General features: G+C 66.3%; 2 protein-coding genes across 2 annotated transcripts; one reads left to right on the top strand and one right to left on the bottom strand.

Annotated features, from left to right (window-relative positions):
- Positions 1-2,220: 2,220 nt before the first annotated feature.
- Positions 2,221-11,606, bottom strand: NCKAP1L (NCK associated protein 1 like). Its single transcript, XM_059832813.1, has 31 exons — positions 11,505-11,606; positions 11,157-11,267; positions 10,742-10,834; positions 10,574-10,630; positions 10,348-10,490; positions 10,174-10,264; positions 9,949-10,086; positions 9,806-9,854; positions 9,491-9,647; positions 9,148-9,204; positions 8,712-8,808; positions 8,260-8,369; positions 7,932-8,064; positions 7,739-7,820; positions 7,369-7,427; positions 7,000-7,145; positions 6,514-6,646; positions 6,185-6,304; positions 5,617-5,756; positions 5,321-5,452; positions 4,993-5,211; positions 4,758-4,888; positions 4,578-4,675; positions 4,333-4,426; positions 4,146-4,228; positions 3,957-4,037; positions 3,634-3,727; positions 3,374-3,490; positions 2,980-3,089; positions 2,793-2,882; positions 2,221-2,346 (listed from the first exon to the last, which is right to left on the bottom strand). Exons 1-31 carry the CDS (start codon positions 11,604-11,606, stop codon positions 2,221-2,223), a joined length of 3,393 nt encoding a protein of 1,130 aa, XP_059688796.1.
- Positions 11,607-12,711: 1,105 nt separating this feature from the next.
- GTSF1 (gametocyte specific factor 1) lies at positions 12,712-13,900 on the top strand. The gene is made up of 5 exons (XM_059832845.1): positions 12,712-12,822; positions 13,101-13,227; positions 13,305-13,394; positions 13,483-13,558; positions 13,671-13,900. Exons 1-5 carry the CDS (start codon positions 12,730-12,732, stop codon positions 13,888-13,890), a joined length of 606 nt encoding a protein of 201 aa, XP_059688828.1. The 5' UTR covers positions 12,712-12,729; the 3' UTR covers positions 13,891-13,900.
- The last annotated feature ends 6,848 nt before the right edge of the window (positions 13,901-20,748 follow it).

The following is a 20,748-nucleotide window of genomic DNA, read 5'->3' as shown; positions in this document are numbered from 1 at the left end:
CCAGAGCCCCCGGCCCAGTGCCCCCCACGGGGGTCCGTGGCCTCCCACGTGTGGCACAGGGGGTCTGCTCCGAGCAGCGGGTTGGGGCGGGGGGCACTGCGACCCCCACATCCCCCAGCCCCACTCCCTGCCGAGACCTGTCCTGTTCGTCACACGTCACTGAGGCCGGTGTCACGCACACCAGGGACTGTCCGCTCCCACCGGCCACAGGGCAGTGGCAGCCCACGACTTATTGTAGGACCTACCCAAACCTGAGGGGGCTGCTGGGTCTCTCACCTATTAGGGCATGGCCCCCCTGGGCTGGGAGGGGTGCAGGGGGGTTTGGGAGCAACCTGAGCTCCAGGGGACCCCACCCTGTGGGCTCATGGACACGCTGTCCCCTGCCCCACGGCCCCCTGCACCCCCTGCCCCACGCACACCTTGTCCCACATGCTGTGGCCCCCTCCATCCCATCCGTGTCCCACCAGGAAACCTCAGGGTGCAGGGGCCCAGGGGGCCCCAGGCATACACAGGGGACAGATATTGGGGTGCCAGAGCCCCGGGTGGGTCCCAGCGAGCCAGGGGGGCACGGCAGCACCCGCTCTGCCTCCCGCAGCACGCGCCGAGCCACAGCCCCCGGGGAATATTAATAAGCCCTTATGTAACGCCGTAGGTGTGCGCAGCACCCACCACCGTGGCACTGGCACCGGGGGGCCAGGTGGGGACCCCCCTCGGGGTGCCACCCCCGAGCCCCCACCTTGGCCCACTGTCCCCGGCAGCTCAGCCAGGTCCCTGCCTGCCAGGCCATGTCACCTCCCGGCCTTTGCCGGCTAGCACCCATGGGTGCTGCCTGGGGATGCATCCATTTAGCCCCCAAAAGGGGGGCTGTGCCCCCTCCTGTAGGGATCCCCTGCTTTGGTGGGGTGCTCCATGGGTGCAGCGGGCACCCATGGGACCCCCACCTGCACGCTGGAGTCAGCAGGGTGGGCTGCCAGCCCCAGCACATGACGTGGAAGCTCCCATACCCCGCTGGGGACATTTTGGGGTCCCCAAACTTTTGGGGGGCTCAGAGCCAGGCTGGGGACAGCAACTTGAACAAAGGGGGGACCCCATGGCGCGGAGCAGCTCAAGGTGGGGGGCCAGGGTGCGTGGGGGGGTGGCAGGCGCGGGAGAGGCCGTGGGCAGAGATGCGCGCGAGACAAAGCCGCGCTGCCGGCGGGGAGCCTCGGCAGCTCGTTACCGCTTTAATATCGTGATTGATGAGCGCGAAAATAGACTTTTGCAGCAATCTGGAATAATCAGCAGGTTCTGGGCGTTAATTTGGGGGAGTTCAGCCCCCCGGGAACGCAGCCGGAGGGGGGCAGCGGGGGAGTCCAGCCCGCTCCGGAGCGGTTTTTTTCCCCACCCGGATGAATTAATAAAGCAATTAGTGACGGACGAGGCAGCCGCATGCTCAGGCTCGGCCACGCGATCACGGCTGCCGTTCGGTTTGGCTGCCAGGGCCGCACGCTCGGCCTCCCCCAGCCCCGGTATCACCGGGCCTTGCTGAGGGGGCTCTGCCCATGGGGACTCTGCCCATGGGGGCTCACGGACGTGGCAGCCACCGTCCCCCACTCCCGGCATGGCCGGTGACTCATCCCGGAGCAGCCGGCCGTGAGCGGAATGGCAACGGCCGCCCCGCCGCCTCCTTCCCTCGCCCCATTAATTTTCCCCCAAGATGCTGCACGGGAGAAAAATAAACACCCTGAGACGGGGGAAAGGGAGGGGGGGAAACGTGACTTGAAACATCGCTGGCTGGGCGGGAAAAGGGAAACTGAGGCACGGGGCCGGCCAGGACCATTGCCACAAGACGCATCGGCTTTAATTAAAGCTGGTAAATCCTGCCGGCAGCTCCAGTCCCTTTATGTTCCACTCCCCAAAAGCCTCCAGCACCCCCAGATCCTCCCGAACCCCCATGGGGGACCCGCAGGAGGTTATTTCTGCTGGAGACACGGGGCTGGGCACCCACCCTGGGGTGCTGGGGCAGAGCCGCCCCCAAATATTCCCCGGGTACCCCCCAGCCATGAGTCAGACGCAGCCGTCAGGGGAAAAGCAGTTTAGTGAAGTCAGCAATGGCTGGGGGACAGGACAAGGGACGGTTGGGGACACCGTGGTGGCATCCAGCAGCCAAGGGAGGACCAGGGGTCCAGGCCGGTGGCGGTTTGAAGGGTCTGAAGGGATGGGGTGACACGGGGGCCAGGCTCAGTGCGAGGGGACCCTGGCGAGCAGGTTTTCCCGGCACACCTCACGGTAGGCGTTGCGGAGCAGGACATAGGGGAAACAGGTCTCCAGCATGTCCACCGTCAGGAAGGACGACTCTGCCACGATCTGAGAGGGGACACACAGCGTCAGCAGGCCCCCTGCCTCAGTTTACCCCCTTGCCAGAGAGGGGAGCCAGCCCCCTGCCCCTCCCTGGCAGTGCTGGGTGCTCCCTCCCCGGGTGGCTCCCATGCCCCAGCTCCAGATTGAAATATTTGCATTTAAATTGCTTTGCAGGGAGGACGAGCGCTCCCTGAATACCAATTCTGGGTGGTGGGTGCGTGGCCCCCACCCGGTCAGCCCAGCCTCTCCCCGGGGGTGTCGGAGGTGGACCTGGCCCCCCTGGGCTCAACCAGAGCTGGGCAAGGGCTGAGCGCACAGAGCCGGCTGCGGTCTCGGGGCTGGAGCAGCCTCGACAGAGCTGGAGCCCAGCGGAGACACGGAACTGGGATGTGCCCACTCAGGAGCACCCCGGGGCCCACCCAGCAGCACCCCAGGGCCCTGCCGTCACTCACCAGCTGCATGAGCAGGGAGATGGAGTCACGGTTCCTGACACGCAGCTTGTCCGTCTCCTGGCCCAGCTGCAGGAGGCTGACGGAGGCCAGCTGAGGGACAGATCCTGATCAGCACTGGGGACGGTGGCCACCCCAGGAGGGTGCCCACCCCCGGCCAGGCACAGCTGTGGCCCCCGGCCACTCTCACCAGCAGGAACTCCTTGAGGTGGGTCTCGATGTTCTTGTTGTGGACAGTGAAGAGGGCGGCCGACACGTGGATGATGGCCTTGGCCAGGCAGTGGATGTTGTTGTTGTAGCCTGGGGGGACACAGGTAGGTTGGGGACACAGTAAGGGTGGGGACAGTGCAGGGTCTCCGCTGCGCCCACCGCCCTTGCCTGCAGTTATGGGGCACCAGCCCTGCCAGTCCTGGGGTCCTGCTGTCCCCACCGACCCTCACCTGTGGCTATGGGGCACCGATGACCTTGGGGGTCCCAGCACACACAAGGTGTGACATCGGGGCACTGTGGAGTCAGGGTCATGGGGACACAGCTAGGACTGGGGACACAGGGACAAAGCTGCCAGGGTCACAGCCAAGTCTCACCGTCCACCTCGGTGTTGTAGACAGACGCCGGGTCAGAGGCCAGCAGGGGCAGGGACACGGCCACGAAGACCAGGAGCAGGCAGGCCACCTTGTAGTCCTCCTCTGGAGACGAACCATCTGCCAGGGAGGAAGACAACACTAGATGGGGGTCCAAGAGGGGACCCCAGGGGTCCCAGGGAGCTGACACAGGGTGGGGGTCCATAGCAGGGTCACAGATCTCAGGGACAGCCCCCCATGACCCCAGCAGACCCCCCTGGTACCTGTCTTGCTGCCAGCGAGGACGTTCACCAGCGCGGGGTCGATCTCGCACGGGATGCCCGCGGCCGAGGCCAGCTCAAAGATGCTCAGGGTGACCTGGGGGGACGGGGATGTGCAGGCTCAGGGCTGGGGACATGAGGTGCAGCCAGGCACCGGGGACCATGCAAATGCCACACAGTGCCACATGATGCCACGCAGTGCCCTGTGGCAGCATGCAGTGCCACACAACACGGCGGGTACAGGACAGCAGCAACCAGCCCTGCCTGGGGACAGCTGTCCCAAGCACTGGAGGTGCCACCCTGTCCCCGTCCCCCTCCGTGCCCACCTGGATGTCGGTGTCAGGGGTGACAACATCTGTCAGACACTCGATGGGGCCCATCAGGAAGGGGCAGTGGTGGGAGAAGACCTGCAGAGAAGGTGGATGCTCACGGGGTTCCTGCTGACCCCCTGGGCTGTGGGGCCTGTGAGTGGGGGTCCCATGGGGTGGGAAATCCGTGGGGTGGGGGGCACCCACCTCCCGCAGGCCCTGCTGGGCCATGGCGCGGAAGCTCAGGATCTCCCCAATGATGGTCATACGCTTCAGGACGTTTTCGGCCGCTGCAGGAGGAGAGGGGTCAGTGGGGACACGTGTGTATATGCACACACGTGTGTGCCAGCCCCAGGCTCCCCCCCATGTCCCCAGTGTCCCCCCCCAGACTCACAGGTCAGCCGGGGAAGCAGAGCTGCCATCTGCTCGGGCTTGCAGGAGCTGGAGCGCAGCTGGACCAGCGTGTCCATGTTCTCGTTGACCAGCTTCTGCGGGGGACGTGGGGCTCGTGGCACCGGGGACACAGCGAGCCCGCAGCTGGCCAGGGAGGGACGGGGGCGTCCCGGCCCCTTTGCCCCCACTCCACGCTGGCCAGCAAGTCACCAGCCCCCCAACCACGGTCCTGGCCCCCAGCCCTACCTTCAGCTCGGTGACCTGGGAGCCCACGTGCCACATGAGGTTGTCGCTCAGGAACTTCATGCCATATGGCCCGATGAGCTCAGCCAGCGCCCGCATCTCTGTGGGGACGGAGACAAGGACGGGGACATCAGCGGGGACAGGGGGGGATGATACCCCCCACAGCGTCCCTGCATCCCTCACCTGAGACGTCGGAGAACTCAGCGGCGCTGAAGGGGGGCTCGCCCTCCCGGGGCACCGTGGTGAAAGCCTGCAGGGCGGGAGCCAGGACGATGGCCCCCGTGCTGGCCTGCCGCAGCAGGGCCTCCAGGTACCTGTGGACACCGAGCTGATGCCACCGCCTGGCACCACGACCCACAGCACCGCAGGGCCATCTCCCAGGAGGGAGGGAGGGTGCCGGTCCCGGCGTGACACCCACCAGTTCGTGTAGATGGTGGTGAGCGTCTGCTCGCCGGCGGCATCGCGGGGCTGCGTCTGCTGCAGGAGGACGCTGCGGATGATGCGCCCCGTGTCCAAGCCCACGAAATGCCCCAGCGACTGGATGAACGTCACGTAGGCGCTCAGCCCCACCAGCACCTCCGAGGGCCGGGCCACCTCCTGCGTGGCCTGGCTGTAGCCTGCCATGGCCACGATGGCTCTGCGGGGACAGGAGGGGGTTGTCTGGAGAGCCGTGGCCAAGTGTCCCCTCCTTGGCAGCATTCATAGCCCACCCTTGCTGTGTCTCACATCCCCGGCGCAGTCCCTACTTGGTGAAGCGCATCTCCAGGTGGCTGCTGAGGTACTCGGCCGGCGTCACCGTGTGCTCGAAGACAGTGAAGTTGGGCACGTGGTTGAGGCTCAGGGACAGCTCGGCCAGCGTCAGGTGCAGTTTGTCCATGCTGCAGTGGGGGGACAGGCACCGTCAGCCACGCTGCAGCCCCGTGGGGACAACCCCACGGTCATGCCATGCCTCCATGTCACACCATGCCCACACCTGACGTCTGGTGGCCACTGCTCCCCGCCAACCCCCTGCCCACCCTCGCCAGCCCCGGGTGGCTCTCACTTGGTGGTCAGGGTCCGGTCCTTCCTCTGGCTCTCAGCCCCTGGCTTGTCTCGCTCGGACTCCCCCTTCTTGGCCGGCTGCTTCAGGGTCTTCTTGTTGCGGGCTTTGTTGATGGTGGAAGCGCAGTGCTTGGGCAGCAGCTGCCGGACACAGGCAGCAGGTTACCACAGGCCACAGCATCGAGGACAGCCCAACCAGGGCCTCCAGGACCGGCGGTCACCGTCCCCAAGCTTGAACTGGGGACGTGCCCTGCCAGGTCTTCCCCCCATGGCCTCTGCTATCCCAAGGCTTTGGAGAACATGGAGGCCACGGAAGTCCTGGAGACCCTGGAGGCTGTGGAGGTCCCAGGGGACAAAGATGCCACAGAGACCCCAGAGGCCACAGGTACCCCAAAGGCCATGGAGATCCTGGAAGCCACAAAGGCCATGGAGACCACAGGGGCCGTGGAGACCCCAAAGACTACAGAGATCCTGGAGACCATAGACCCCAAAGACCATAGAGATCCTGAAGGTGTTGGAGACTCCAAAGGCCACAGAGACCTCGGAGGCCCTGGAGGCGCAATCCTCACCTGCTCGCTGAGGTTGTGCTGCTCGGCACAGGCGTCCATGACGCAGGCGGTGGCCTGCCGGGCCATCTCCTCCAGGAACTTGTTGCACAGCCCCAGCGCTATGGCCTTCAGGTGGGGATACTGCAGGGGGAAAGCCACGGCACCGTCACGGCAGTACATGTGGACCACGGCCACGTCTGCAGTGTGCCACCAGCTGCCCCTAGGCCATGGGGCTGCCATCGTCCCCAGCCCACATGTGTGCCTGCCCCAGCCCCTCCCATAGCTGGTCAGATAGCAGCCAGCCACGGTGCCCCTCTGTTCCCCGTGTCCCCCCACGCAGCAGGACCCACCTCTTCTGGGCACATGGGGTGGGAGCAGTGGGAGAAGTGGCTGCAGAGCAGAGGGAAGGCGATGCTGTAGCGCAGCATTGAGGGCTCTTCCATCGTTGCCACAAACATCTTCTCCACGGGGCGAGGGTAGAAACTGCAGGGGTGGGGACAGAGGGGCAGAAGAAGGGGGCAGGGAGGGCAGGAAAGGGGCAGGGAGGGCAGAGAGGGCAGGAGAGGGGATTTGTCTTTCTGGACACGCTGTTCCTGTGCCACACGTGTGTTGCCCCTGTCCCCATGTCCATGTGTATGTCACTTAACCTTGCCCAACCTCTCCCATGGGTGACATGTCCCCCACAGCCACCTCCGTCCCTTCCCACATCCATCACCCAGCACACATGGGCATCTTTCCGTGCGTGCTGAGGTGCAGGATGTGGCTTGAAGACCCCCAGCCAGGGTGACCCCCCGTGACTGTAGGGAAACTGAGGCAGAGCGGGTGCCTGTGCTCACCACAGGTCAGAGAGGTCAGAGGCCTCGGCCAGCAGCTCCTCCAGGGAGTCGAGCAGTTTGGTGTGGAAGACGATGAGGTTCATGACACGACCCACGTCGGGGTTGGAGCCCAGCGGCAGAGAGGCCTTGGCCACACTGGTGTAGGCCTGGGGAGACAGCGGGCTCAGGGGCATGGCAGAGGAAGAGGACGAGGACAAGGACAGGGATGGGGACAGTAATAGGGAAGGGGATGGATACAGGGATGGGGACAGAGGAAGGGGATTGGCACAGGGACAGGAATAAGGATGGGGACTGGGATGGGGACAGGGATGACGAAGGGGACAGGGATGACGAGAGGGACAGGGACGAGGACAGGGACAAGAAGAGCACCTGTAGCCGGAACCAGTCCAGACGGAGCGGCGTGAAATCAAACTGCTCCTTGTCGTCAACTGCAGGGAAATAGAAATGTGGGGAGACGTGGCTGTGGGGAGGGGTCTGGGGGGAGTATCAGTCTGGGGGTGCTAATCTGGAGGTACTGGTCCCAGGGATGCCAGTCTGGGGGCGCCAGTCTGGTGGATGCCAGTCTGGGGTGGCAGTGCACATGCCACAGGACCCCCGGGAGCTGCCGTCTCCCCGTTGCCCCACAAGCCCAGGCCTGGGTGCCCAGCACGGCCCAGGACTGCTGCAGGGCTCTGGGGGCAGGGGGGACATTGGTCCCCGGGCAGTGCCAGGGACATGCCAGGAGGCACACAGTCCGTACCTTCCTTGACAGAGAGAGCCGAGAGGGAGCTGACAAAGGACGACAGGATGATGGACTCCTCCTCGGGGCACACGGAGAGGTTCTGTAGGGCCGGGGATGGGGACAGGATGAGGAACAGCCAGGACAGGGCACAGGGGACAGGGACAGCCCCAACAGGTGACAGAGACCAGCCCCTGCCAGTGCCCTGCGGTACCTGGATGACATCGCTGAGCACCAGGGCATCAAAGCGGGCCAGGTACTGGATGTGGTAGCGCTGCAGCACCCCGACCTGCCGCCGCACGAGGCTCCGCAGCTGCTCCATGAGAAAGAGCAGCTCCACGACGTGGCTGCTGCCAGAGCCACCGGTCAGAGCCAGGGCTGGCTGTGCCCCCCAAGCCCCCCCAGTATCAGCTGTGCCCATGCCACCCTGGCGTTGCCCCAGGGCAATCCCCACCATGACACCAGCCTGCCCACAGCTGGGGGTGCCCCCCGTGGGCATGGATCCCCCCCACGCAGGGCTGGTGCCTGCACACCGTGCCTACCTGTCCGCGAAGTCCTCGGGTGTCTTGGTCTTGGTGACGTGCTCGGCGTGCCGCACCAGCCAGCTCACCTCGTCCCGGCAGAAGGAGAGGGCCATGAAGACGAAGAGGGCCTGGGCAGAGCAGGGGTTAGAGGGCACCAGGCACGGCATGCTGCCACCAGGCATGGCCACCGGGCTGGCACCGATGGCCCTGGGCACTGCCACCGCATGGCACCGGGCTGGCACCAGCAGTACCCCCCATACAGACCCGACCCGCACCCATTTCACACCCCCACACACATGCAGAGCCCCAGCACCCAGACCCTTGCACCCAAACCCTGCACCCACACACCCCCTGCACCCAAAACATATATCCACACATCCCCTGTACCCCAAACCCTGCACTTACGCACCCGCCTGCACCCCAAACCGTGCCCCCCCGGCCCCCCGCTGCTCCCTTGCCCCCGTGCTCACCTTGGGTCCCAGCAGCCCAGGCTGGTCCTGCAGCAGCGCCTCCAGCTCCCGCACAGCCCCGCGCAGGTACACCCGCCGGCCCCGGTGCAGGGAGCCGCTGCAGGGGGGGTCAGGGTGGAGGTCAGGGTGAGGGTCAAGGCCACCTAACTGCCCCCCCCAGCCACCCCTCTCACCCAGTGGGGACATCGTAGGCACCACGTGGCAAGGGTGGATGCCATGGCATGGGGCCAGCGTGGACCCAGTCAGGGTACCCCCAGTCCCCCCCCAGGGTGCTGTCACCCCCAGGAGCCTCTGGGACCCCCCCAGCTCTCTGACACTCATGGGACCCCCAGGACGTGCAGTCCTTTGGGACGCCTTGGGACCTCCCTGCTCCCCAGGACCCCTGGGACCCTCCCCAGCCCCCCCAGCCTCACTGTCCCCTCATCAAGCCCCCAACCTGTGAGCCACGGCGTGTTCCTTGCACTCCTTGAGATCGGCCACCCGCTTCCCGTACCTGCAAGAGAGTCACAGCCAGGCAGTGCCAGGCATGGCACCCAGCATGGCACCCGGCACAGCATCTGGCACGGCACCCAGGAGAGCCCAGGCACCCCACAGAGCCCCTGGCACAGCCCACAGCCCCTGGCACCCAGCACAACCTCCTGGCACCCTGCAAAGTCTCCTGGCACCCAGCACAGCCCCTGACACACAGCAGAACTGCTGGCAGAGCCCCCCTGCCCCTGGCACACACCGCAGCACCCCTCCGGCACCCTGCATGGCCCTGGCGCTGGCACGGCCATTACCCCTTGATGCTGCTGAGCAGCTCCTCGGTGACCTTGTGGATCTGGAGGGCCTCGTCGCGGAGGAGGGTGATGTAGAGCGAGCCCTGCAGCGCCAGCCGCCACAGCTCCAGACACTGGGGGGACGAGCCCAGCGCCCCCGGGCACACCAGGAACCCCACTGCGGGCACAGCCATCAGGTGGGCAGGGGCTGCCCACGCTGCCGGCCCCGCAGCAGGCATGGGGACAGCCCAAAATCAGGAGCCAGGGTGCCCACGTGGGGCTGGGGACCCTGTGCCTGCATGGGGCTGGGGACCCACAGGCACTGCAAGGACTCACTGAGGATCCAGCGCTCCATTACCTCCAGGGACAGGTACTCACAGGCCATCTGGGGACACAGGAGTCACCGTGTCACCACCCTCAGCCCTCCCGCAGCCTCCTCCAGGGACCTGCCCCGGTCCCTGCGGCGTGGTGGCACTCACAGTGTCGGAGCTGGCGGGACTGAGCATGGTGCCAGCAGTGCTCAGCAGGCTGAGGAGCTGGTCGCTGCGCCACTGCTCGGCCCCCTGGTTCCTCCGAGCGAAGAGGAAATGGAGGGACAGGAGGGCGCTGGTGACAGCCTGGGGGACAGAGGGACATCGCAGGTGGGCCATGGGATGGATCGGGGCAGAATGTGGCCCCGCTAGCTGGGGGGAGCCCCATCCCACCTTGGTGTGTGGCCCAAATTCCTCCGTCAGCTTCTTGAGGGGGTGGTCATACTCCAGCACCATCTGTCCCAGGCGGGCGAAGCTGGGGTCACTACGGGGACAGTGGCATGGGGGTCAGGGACGGTCCTCAGGGCCAGCCCCAGTGGGGACAGTCCGTGGGGACAGCCAACCCACCTGGTGCCGTGGCTCATCTCATGGGCGCAGTGGTACATGCCGATGAGCAGCCGGCGGTCCTCGGTGCGGGCCAGCAGCAGAACGAGGGACACGTAGGTGACAACCAGGTCCAGGTAGCTCTTCGTGAAGTCATAGTTGACGTGCTGGGCAGGGGACAGCTGTGAGCGTGTGGTCACGGCCACGGCACCCCCAAAGTACTCCCCGGGACCCCCCAAGCCCCACTCACGATGTCAAAGAAGCACTGGCTGGCATCAATGGTGTTCAGCAGCTCGTAGACGTGGTCCTGGTAGGGAGGGGACAAGGGACCTTGTCACTGCTGTCCCCCCCCAGGTCTGAAATGCTGGCACTGCCCCCCAAAACCCCGTTCTACCCCCTGCCACGCACCCCGGCTCACCCTGAACTCCAGGACGTCCAGGAAGGAGTGGTAGAAGGGTCCCAGCACCCGGGCAATGTCCCCCTTGTCCTTGTGCACCGGCCCCAGGTGTTGCTGCAAAGGGACAGAGGGGACACTCAGGGTGGGGTGACACAGGGGGGACACCCAGGGAGGGGTGACACGGGGCAGGGGGTGGCAGGATGACCAAGTGAGAGGCGTGGAGGGGAAGCCGCATGGTGGTGACACAAGGTGGGGTGACATGGACCAGGGTGACACAGGGGAGACAGTGTGGACCCTGGGTGGTGGGACAACCCAGGGTGAGGATCGTGAGGACACTGGGGTGACACGGGTGGGGGGCAGAGGGGACACCCAGGTAGGACTGACACCGGGGGGGGGACAGGGGTTTGGGGACAGAGAGGACACCCCAATCCGTCACCGTGCTGCTCCGCACGTCCAGGTGAGGAAACTTCTTGTTGATGAACTTGACGGAGGGCTCCATGGCCTTGTCGCTGAGGAAAGGCGGCCGTGTCTTGGGGTCGGAGCAGGTCTGCAGGGAACCCCCAGTGTCAGACCCCCCAAAACCCCCTCCTGAGCTCAGACCCCCCCACCAGACCCCCCTGCCCCAGTGATCCCACCACTCCCTGTTTCTTCACGACCCTCGTTCCGGGCAGAACCCAGGCTCTTCCCCATTAGATCTTGGGGGGTTACCCCGGTGTCCTGTACCCCAACTCTTCCCCCCACAGAGGACCCAGGCATCTGGCCCCCCACTCCACCCCGCACCCACCTTCTTGATGTTGTAGATGCGGACGAGGACGCCCCGTCCCCGGTCATTGAGGATCGTCAGCTTCTCGGCGAACTTGTTCTGGTAGACGGAGGGCAGCGACATGGCGGCAATGTGCTGGGGGGGGGGCCACCCCGTATCCCCCACGTCCCCCGATCAGCCCCACGGCCCCAACACCCAACTTCCCCTTCCTGGGCTTGCTGGGCTGGGCCCCGAGCTGGGGCCACTGCCACGTGACACCACTGCCACCACCCCGTGACACTGCCGGCGCCTGACGCCACAACTGTGTGACACCACTGATGCGTGATGCCACCACTGCCTAACGCCACAGCTGTGTGACACCACCACCACGTAGGTCCAGCCATGGCCATGCCACGCTGGCTGCAGCCCCATGACACCATCTATGGCCATACGACACCGGCCGTGGCAGGTGACACCGTCACAGCCACATAGCACCAGTCCCAGCCAGGCTATGCTGACCAGGACTGTATAGCGCTGGCCACCGCCGCGTGACACTAGCCACAGCCGTGTAACACCGGCCAGGGCCGTCTGGCACCAGCCACGGCCCTACAACAGCACCCAAGGCCCTACAACACCAACTGTGATCCATGTAACCATATAACAGGCCCCTATAACACCATGCAAGGCCCTATAACATGGTGCAGGGCCCTATAACAGCACCCAGGGTCCATATAAGACCATCCAGGCCCTTATGCCACCGCTGGGGCCCATATACCGCTCCCTAGGCCCATATAACACTACCCAGAGGCCATATAACACTGCCCAGCCCCGTGTAATGCTGCCCAGGGCTCATATAGCACCACCCGGAGTCCATATAACATCACCCGGGCTCATACAGCATTGCCCAGGGCTCATATAGCACCGCCCATGGCCCATATAACATTGCCTGGGCCCATATATCACCATCCAGGGCCCATATAGCACTGCCCAGGGCTCATATAACATTGTCTGTGCTCGTACAGCATCTCCTGGGGCCAATGTAACACCGCCCGGGCCCCTATAGCCCCGCCCGGGCCTACCCAGCCGCTCCGCGGGCGCCCCGCGGCGGCCGCCCGGCCCCGTTGCCATGGCGACAGAGGAGCGCGGCGGCCCCCGCAGGCCTCGCCGGAAGTCGGGCCCCGTTGCCGTGGCGACGCGGCGGCGCGCGAGGCCCGTTGGGAGTGCGTTGCGGCGAGCGGCCGGGCCGGGCTCGGGCCTGCGTCCCGCCATGGACCCCGAGGCCCTCGTCCAGTGTCCCTACGACAAGAGCCACCAGGTCCGGGTGTCCCGGCTGCCCTACCACCTCGTCAAGTGCCAGCGGGTGAGCGGGGGCCGGGGTTGGGGCCTACGAGGGGCTGGGGCCTGCTGGGGGCCGGGCTGGGGCCTACTGGGGGCCGAGGTTGGGGCCTACGGGGGCCGGGCTGGGGCCTACTGGGGGTCGAGGTTGGGGCCTACGGGGGCCGGGCTGGGGCCTACTGGGGGCCGAGGTTGGGGCCTACTGGGGGCCGAGGTTGCGGCCTACGGGGGCCTGGGGTCTGCCGGCTCCGAGGCAGAGGCTCTCCCCAACCCAGTGCCTCTCACCTCTCCTCGCCACCCCAGAACAACCCGCAGGTGGCCCGCACGCTGGCCACCTGCCCCTTCAACGCCAGGCACAGGGTGCCCCAGGCCAAGCTGCGGAGCCACATCGCCTCCTGCCCCGACAAGCGCCAGCCCGACCTCCCCCACGGTACAGCGTGCCCCCCCGCCACCCCGCCGGCCATGCGCAGCTGTGTCCCCCCTACAACTGTCTCCTTGTCCCTGCAGAGACGGACACATCTCATGGCAACAGGATGAAGCGACCAGAGGTCCCCACAGCCTGGCAGTGCCCCCCATGCCAGGAGGACTGGGAGGCTGGTGAGTGTCCCCGGGGTGCCAAGCAGTGCTCCCCCCCTCGCCATGTCACCCCAAGGCTGGCACATCCCCATCTTGTCACCCTTTGCAGAGCTGGAGGACCTGGAGGATCCCCCACCATTCATCCTCAACATCAGGACAAACGACCTGCTCCTCCCGTGCGACAGGTAGGAGCCTGCAGCACCGGGGACGTCCCCTCCCTCAGTGCCCACATTTGAGTGTTGTCCCCCCCCAGGGTGCTGCCCGCACCGACCCCCCTGGTCCTATCTTGCCCTCCAGCTCTGCCCCGACAGCACCCACGAGCCGAAGCCAAGGCGGGGGAGCCTCGGGACACCCTGCAGCGGGTGTGGAGTGGCGGGCGCAGGAGGGACCACGGATGGTGGTGGCAGGACCAGGGCGGTGCCCGTCTCTCCCCCAGGACTGGGGGGACTGTGGTGCCGGGGGCGGCAGTGCCCCCTCGGCTGCTGCTGCCGGGGGTGATTATACCCACAGCTTTTAAATGCATGTTACAAATACGCTGCCTGTGAGTGTGCGTGGTGTCCCGTCACCTGGGGAGGACCAAGGGGACCCTGTGGGATGGGGACCCGGGCACTCCCATGGGATGGATGCTGGAGGTACCCATGGGATGGGGACCCAGGGTACCATGTGACCTGGGGATGGGGACACCCCAGGGATGGGGACCCAGGGGACCCCCAGCGTGAGCTCCCAGCCTGGCTCGCTCCCCCCACGCTCCCTTGGCTGCACTCCCAGCATGCTCTGTGCCGGCCCACCCCCCCCCAATCTGTGCCAGAAGGGGTGGGGCCTGTTGCCCCCCCCCTCCAAGGGGGCTCCAGCACCATGGGGTGGGATGGGGGGCAACAGCTCCAGTGCACAGCGGGCTGTCACCTCCCCGGGCCTGTCCGTGTCCCCATAACCCCCGCAATGTGTCCTTGTAACCCCCTGCGCCAGCCCGTGTCCCTGTCACCCCCCCCAATGTGTCCTTGTAACCCCCCCAGTTTATCCCCATAACCCCCTGGGCGAGTCCGTGTCACACCCCTCAGTGTGTCCCCGCCACCCCTCAGCTCACCCACAACCCTGTGTGTCCCTATACCCCCCGTGGGCCAGCCCATGTCCCTGTGCCCCCCCCCAGTGTGCCCCCATACCCCCCAGTGTCTTCCCGTCACCTCTAGGCTCACCCACATCCTTCTACCACCCCAGTGTGTCCCTGTATCTCCCCAGCATGTGCCCTGTCCCCCCCCAGCGTGTCCCCATCCCCTCAGGCCCCCGGTGCCCTGCTGTCCCCCTCACCCCGTCCCCAACCACCCCTAAACTCGGGCTTTGGCGGGGACAGCACTGAAGAGGACAACCGGGACCACCGGGCATGACCGAACCAGCTCAAGGTGACCCCAAACCCTCCCTTGTCCCAGTGCCTGGGGGACTGCTGCCCCCTCCCAGGGCACCAGATCCCCCCCCCCCCACAAGTCCCTCTCCCACCAAAACAGGCATTTCCAGACAGGCGCTGCCCAGATTCTGGGCTCAGGGGGCTATTTTAGTGCCTCTTGCGCAACGCGGGTGCCTCGTGCTCAGTCTGTGTCCCAGGGCATCAGGCCGTGGGTTCCCCGCCCGGGGAGGGGGGGGCAGCTGGGGAAGCCTCATTAACTCCCCCGCCCCATGCATTCCTCCTAAAAATGTGTCATGCCATGTCCCCCCCCGCCAGCCTGGCGGTGACACGCACCCGTCACACCCAGATAGTGCTCAACCCCGGCATCACGTCAGGGAATCCCCCAATCCTCCACAGCCGCCCCCCAATTCCTTCTCCCCTTCTCCTTCCAGTGGGCTGTCTCTGGGCACGGGGGACCCCACGGAGCCCCCACCACGCCAGGAGGTGAGGAGAGCTCGGAGGAAGCGACGAATTTGGGGCGGTACGGGTGGAAATGGAAACGTGTGTGTCACACCGCCTTCCCCGGCCGGGCTCCTTGCCCGCCCTGCTGCCGCCACTCGCTCCCCGGCCTCCTCCAACACCCCGGCATCCAAGGCAGGCGGCGGGGACCCCGCGGGGCTGTGTTTGGGGGGAAAACCTGCTTTTTTTTCCCCTTTCCTTTTTTCCAGCGGTTCATGGGAAGGTCAGATATATATCTTTCCCTGTCCGGCGGGGGGGAGTGCGCGGGCGGGGTCGCGCCGGTCCCTCCTGGCCGGGCAGAGGAGGAGTGATCTGGTGTTGCAATTAATTCCTCCCTCGTCAGTGCCAGAAATGCAGCTGCAGAGCGGTTTTTATGCGACTAATAACTCCCGTTAACGTACATCTGGCAGGAGCCACACATCCTGGGCTCGGCCCATCTGGGAGACGCTTTTCCTCCCTCCATCTCCAATCCGGAGGCTGAACACGAATCGTCTTGCGGCGGCCGCTCCTTCCTCGGGCTTTAACCTGCCAAGCACTAACCTTTGCCCGAGGCTGCCTTTTTCTTTCTCCTCCCCCCCCCGCCCATGTTTTAAACCCATTTATTGAGTTTGGGGGGGGGTTATCCCCCTGCAGCTCAGCGCGGAGAACAGGGACGCACACCCGCCTGGGTTTATCTCGGCGAAACGCTTTCCCTACGCATCCTTCCCCAGCCACAAATCCCGTCCCTGCATGGAGCTGGCACTTCCGCAGCGGTGCCCGCTTCCCCTCTTCGGAGAGCGGGAATGTTTTCCCCACATGCTGCCCATGCTGCCTGCTCTGCCCGCAGGTGGAAAGCCATCCGAATCCCTTCCTGCTCCGTAAGGGTTAAGGAGGAATTTCTCCAGCTTTGTTGCCTCGCTTGTTTTAAAGCGTCTGACTGCTTCGGCTTTGCCTGACATCTCTCCCCTGTGGTTTCCAGAGCAGTTTCATGTGTGCTTCGAACCGTGCCAATAACGGCCTTGCAACACTTGACGGGAGTTTTTGCTGGGAGGGTGGATCCAGCCGGGTAGGTTGGAGGGCTGGCTTATTTTCATCCATGAGCCGGATGGGAAACGACAGGCGTTTCCCCCCTTTTTCCACCTATTTTGCTGTTATTTTCTCTCGTCGAGAGCAGTTGCGGATCCCAGAGAGCAGAGCCCCCCTCGGTGGAAGCCATCGGGGTTTTCCCTCAATGGGGGTGTGAGGAGGTGGGGAGGGAGAGTTGGGCTTTTTTTGTTGGCGGCACAGATACGTGTCACCTTCATCGTCCCCTGCAGCACCCAGCCGCTGCCATGGAGTGGTCAAGCCATGCCATGGCACAGCCACGCTTTGGGGACAGCCGCGTGGCTTCTCCGCACTAAGGTTTTGGGGAGATTTTCTGCCTTTTTGGCCTGGCCCCACGTGCTTTAACTGCTTCTGCCTGTTCTGTTCCACGCAGCGATGAAACGCCCTGTGTGTCCCCACCCTCACACGGCTCCTGCAGCCCTGGGGACACCTGCCGAGACCCCCCCGTACGGGCAGGGGTGACCAACGCCATGTGGAGATGCGGCGCTGTGAGTACCGGCTCTGCCCAAGCAGCCGCTGCCGCACCAGTTCCCCTACACGATTCCCAGGACAAAATTCCCCTTGTGTTAACTCCCGTTATTCCCCTGCTGCGATTCAGCGCCCGGCGTCGCTCTCCAGCTGGTTTCTGCTGGAGTGGGGGGGTACAGACACACAAAAAAACACCCCAATTTACCATCAAACTGTGTCTGAAAGCGGCAGGAAAAGGAAGAGGGCAGGGACCCGCCAGCGTCTGGCGGTTGCAGGCAAATGGCAGCGCCGGGGCCCCGGCACGCCAGGAGCTTTGAAGTCACCGGGGTGGGAGCCACGGCTGGGGGGTTTGGAGAAGCCCCGACCCCCCCGCGTCCCCCCCATGCAGCCCAGCAGCACCCCGGCCCCAGGGAGGGGGGATGCCCCGGCAGGGATCACTTCCCATGAAGCCCCTTTTGGGGCATTTTTTACACCTTTTTGCCTTTTATCTCCGCAGCTCATCGGGGTTCCTCCCTCCTGCCGAGGTTTGGCTCTTGCTACGTGCTCGGGGACGGATCCTGCCCCAGAGCGGGCACCTCCAGGGCTTGGCCCCATCTCCTCCGGCAGCCGGGCTCCGCAGGGCGAGCGGGACTTGTTAAGGCAGGAAATTAGGCGGAAAAACAACAAATGCCCAGAAACAGCGGGGCCCGGTGAGGAGGGCTGGGCAGCGTCCGGCCTCCCCCGTGCTGCGCGAGCACTAAAACTGCCCTTTCTGGCCTCAAAACGTCCCGTGCTTGATTCTGGGTTAATGGCAGCTGTGTTACGGGGTGTTTTACCCCATACCGGGGTGCTGAAAAGGGTCAAAAAGGGGGTGGGAGCCCAGGGACAGAGAGGGGGTGTCCCCAAGTGACGTCGGGGTGTCCCCACCCTGCCTGGGAGGCAGTGGGCAGCTGGCCAAAAATAGGGGGGGTGAAATGGTCCCCGTGCCCCCAGCCAGCCCCTGCCCTCCCTGAGGGGCCGTGACCCAAACGGGGGTCATGCGTGTCCCCCCTGCCCATGGGGGGGCTGGTGGGGGCGTGTGTGAGTGCACACGCGTGTGGTGGGTGTGCACGTGTGTGTAAGGGGGTGCGCACACCATGCGTGTGCCGTGGGTTCCCGTGTTCCTGCCCACAGGTCCCCCCAGGGCTCTGCCCAGGAACGTGCACACGCTTACACACGCGTGCGCCCACACACGTGTGCACACCCGGCCCTGCAGTGCCCACGGCCGTGCCACGAGCACACGCGTGTGTCAGCCACAGCAGTGCCACCTCTGCCCCGTGTCCCTGCCCTGCCCGCCCCCCCCCAGGCGCAGGGGCCCCCCAGGGCTGGCCAGCTGCCCGGCTCCCCAACGCCTGCAGCCGCCAGCGCCTTTTTGGGAAGCAGCCGGCGCGCGGGGCCGCATCCGCGCCCGTCCCCGGGCTCCGCGCCAGCCCTGGGGCGCCGTGCCAGCGCCCGTGCCCCCTGCCCAGGGAAACTGAGGCCGGGCATCCCCCCGGGCACCCGGGGTATCCCGCCTGCGCCCCCACCCACAGGGCTGCCCCGGTGTCACTGGTGCGTGCCCCCCGCACCCATTTGGGTGTCCCAGTGTCACCCTGCATCCTCTCAACCCATGGGGGTGCCCCACCATGGCCGCCCCTGGGCCCCCCCACAGCCCCAGGCGCTGTCCCAGCCGGGGGGGCCGGGGGTGACGTGGCCCTGCCGCCAGCCCAGGCTATATAGGGGCTGGCGGCGGCGGTGAGTCAGGCCCGGGGCCCCCCCGGCCCCCCCGGTGACTCAGGGACGCTCCCCGGCACCAGCACTGGCCATACTTAGCCGGGAGCACCCGAGCCCTGACCCCGGCGCCGGCACCCCCCACCCGGGGTGGGGCCGTGGGAATGGGGGGCCGTGGGGATGCCACCCATAGGGTGTCACGGCGTTGGGGGGGGCCATGGGGTGTCCAGGGGATGGGACCATGGGGCTGGCACCCATGGGGTGTCCCCAGAATGGGGCTGTGGGACCATAGGGGCGGCACCCAAGGGGTGTCCAGGGATGGGGGTCATAAGGGTGGGGGGGCTGCAGGGTGTCCCTGGGGTGGGGTCCGTGGGGATGGCACCCATGTGGTGTCATGGGGATGGGGACAGTGGGGATGGGGGGCCCATGGGGACACCACCCATGGGGATGAGAGTGGCCCCGGATCAGACTCTCCCAGGCCCAGGGTGGGGGACAGAGCATGGGGGAAACTGAGGCACGAGTGGGGCAGCCTGTGGCCGCGGGCACCCGCACCGCCCTTGCACAGGGACACAGGGATGAGCGTGAACAAGGGGACAGGGCCAGGAGACACGCGTGTGCACAAGGGGGTGGTGTCAGGGCACGCGTGTGCATGAGGGGAGGGTGTCAGGGCACACGCGTGTGCACAAGGGGAGGGTGTCAGAGCACATGCGTGTGCACGAGGGGAGAGTGTCAGGGCACACGCGTGTGCATGAGGGGAGGGTGTCAGGACACATGCGTGTGCACGAGGGGACAGTGTCAGGGCACACGCATGTGCATGAGGGGAGGGTGTCAGGACACATGCGTGTGCACGAGGGGACAGTGTCAGGGCACACGCGTGTGCATGAGGGGAGGGTGTCAGGGCACACGCGCGTGCACGAGGGGACGGTGTCAGGGCACGCGTGTGCATGAGGGGAGGGTGTCAGGACACACGCGTGTGCACGAGGGGTGGTGCCAGCGTGGGGCCAGCCGTGCGAGGGCAGGAAGGGCCCCGGCGCCAGTGCATTGTTCGTCACTTCCCCCCCCTCCGCCTCGGCCGCGGAAACGTCCCCATTGTCCCCACAGGCACCATGCCCATGGGGGGCACACGCACCCCTACGCTCACACGCGTGTGCGAGCTCCCACGCTTACCCCCCATCCACCCTGGGGGGCCAGTGGCAGGGGAGCACCCACGGCAGGGTGCTGGGCAGAGGACCCAGGCGTCCGGGCCTGGGTTGGGTGGGCTGGGGGAGGCCCCGGACGCCCAGGTCCCCCCAAGCCCCCGGCCCAGCTGCGACGGGCGCCATTGCATCAGCGGCGCAGGAATGCGGCCGGCCCCGTGGCAGGCGTGCGAGGCCCCCGGCCCCCCGCGCACACCCCCCGGCCCCTCGCACGCCCGGGCACCCGCCTCGCACGGGGGCCGGTTGGAGAGGGGGGATCCCACGGGCGGGGGGGGTCCCACCCTTTGCACGAGCACGTGGAGGGGCGCAGCGAGCGTGCGGCATTTGCACACGCGGGCGGAGGGAGAGGCTGAGCGTGCAGCAGTTGCACACTCGCGCGGGGGCGGACGGTGGACGCGCGGCGTTCGCACACTTGCGGGGGGGGCCGAGCGTGCAGCGTTTGCACGCTGGCGTGGAGACAGCAAAGGTGCCGCGGGGAGCACGTGGGGGGCACTGCTGCCCCTCGCACGCCTTCGCACGCAGACCCTGCAATGGGGCAGGGTCCTGGGGTGCTGGTGTACCCCCCCTGTGTCCCCCCGTGTCCCCCCGTGGGGGTCCCGGCCCCCCCGCACAGCCGCGTGGGAACGGTTCCAGCTCCGGCTCCGTTTCCGCTGTTTCCTTCCAGGAAGCAGCAGCCGGATCCGGCCGCCCCCCATGTCCCCTTCCCCCCCCCCCCCATGTCCCCTTCCTCCCCCCCCCGCCGTGTCCCCTTCCTCCTTGCCACTGTCCCCAGCCCTACGACCCCCCGTCCCTATCCCATTCCTGTCCCCTCCGTGTCCCATCCCTGCCGTTTCTCCCCAGTGTCCTGTCCCCCCTCCGTGTCCTCCAGTGTCCCACTGGTGCCCTGTGTCCCCCATGTGTCCCCCCATGTCCCCCTGTGCCTGTCCCACCCACTTCCCCCCATGGTGTCCTGTGTCCCTTTGTCCCCTCAGTGTCCCAGTACCCCCAGTGTCCTGTGTCCCAG

This window comes from Gavia stellata, chromosome 36 (genome assembly GCF_030936135.1).
Source record: "Gavia stellata isolate bGavSte3 chromosome 36, bGavSte3.hap2, whole genome shotgun sequence".
Classification (NCBI taxonomy): domain Eukaryota; kingdom Metazoa; phylum Chordata; class Aves; order Gaviiformes; family Gaviidae; genus Gavia; species Gavia stellata.
The sequence above is the reverse complement of the archived record's forward strand: the minus strand, read 5'-3'. Positions and strand labels throughout refer to the sequence as shown.

Excerpts from the sequence above, each read along its gene's own strand:
- GTSF1 (XM_059832845.1), top strand. The coding sequence starts at position 12,730 with ATGGACCCCGAGGCCCTCGTCCAGTGTCCCTACGACAAGAGCCACCAG. Across the intron at positions 13,228-13,304 it reads CCAGCCCGACCTCCCCCACG|AGACGGACACATCTCATGGC; the intron begins GTACAGCGTGCC and ends TTGTCCCTGCAG. Across the intron at positions 13,395-13,482 it reads CCAGGAGGACTGGGAGGCTG|AGCTGGAGGACCTGGAGGAT; the intron begins GTGAGTGTCCCC and ends CACCCTTTGCAG.
- NCKAP1L (XM_059832813.1), bottom strand. The coding sequence starts at position 11,606 with ATGTCGCTGCCCTCCGTCTACCAGAACAAGTTCGCCGAGAAGCTGACG. Across the intron at positions 8,065-8,259 it reads CCCGAGGACTTCGCGGACAG|CCACGTCGTGGAGCTGCTCT; the intron begins GTAGGCACGGTG and ends CTCTGGCAGCAG. Across the intron at positions 5,212-5,320 it reads CTGGAGATGCGCTTCACCAA|AGCCATCGTGGCCATGGCAG; the intron begins GTAGGGACTGCG and ends CTGTCCCCGCAG.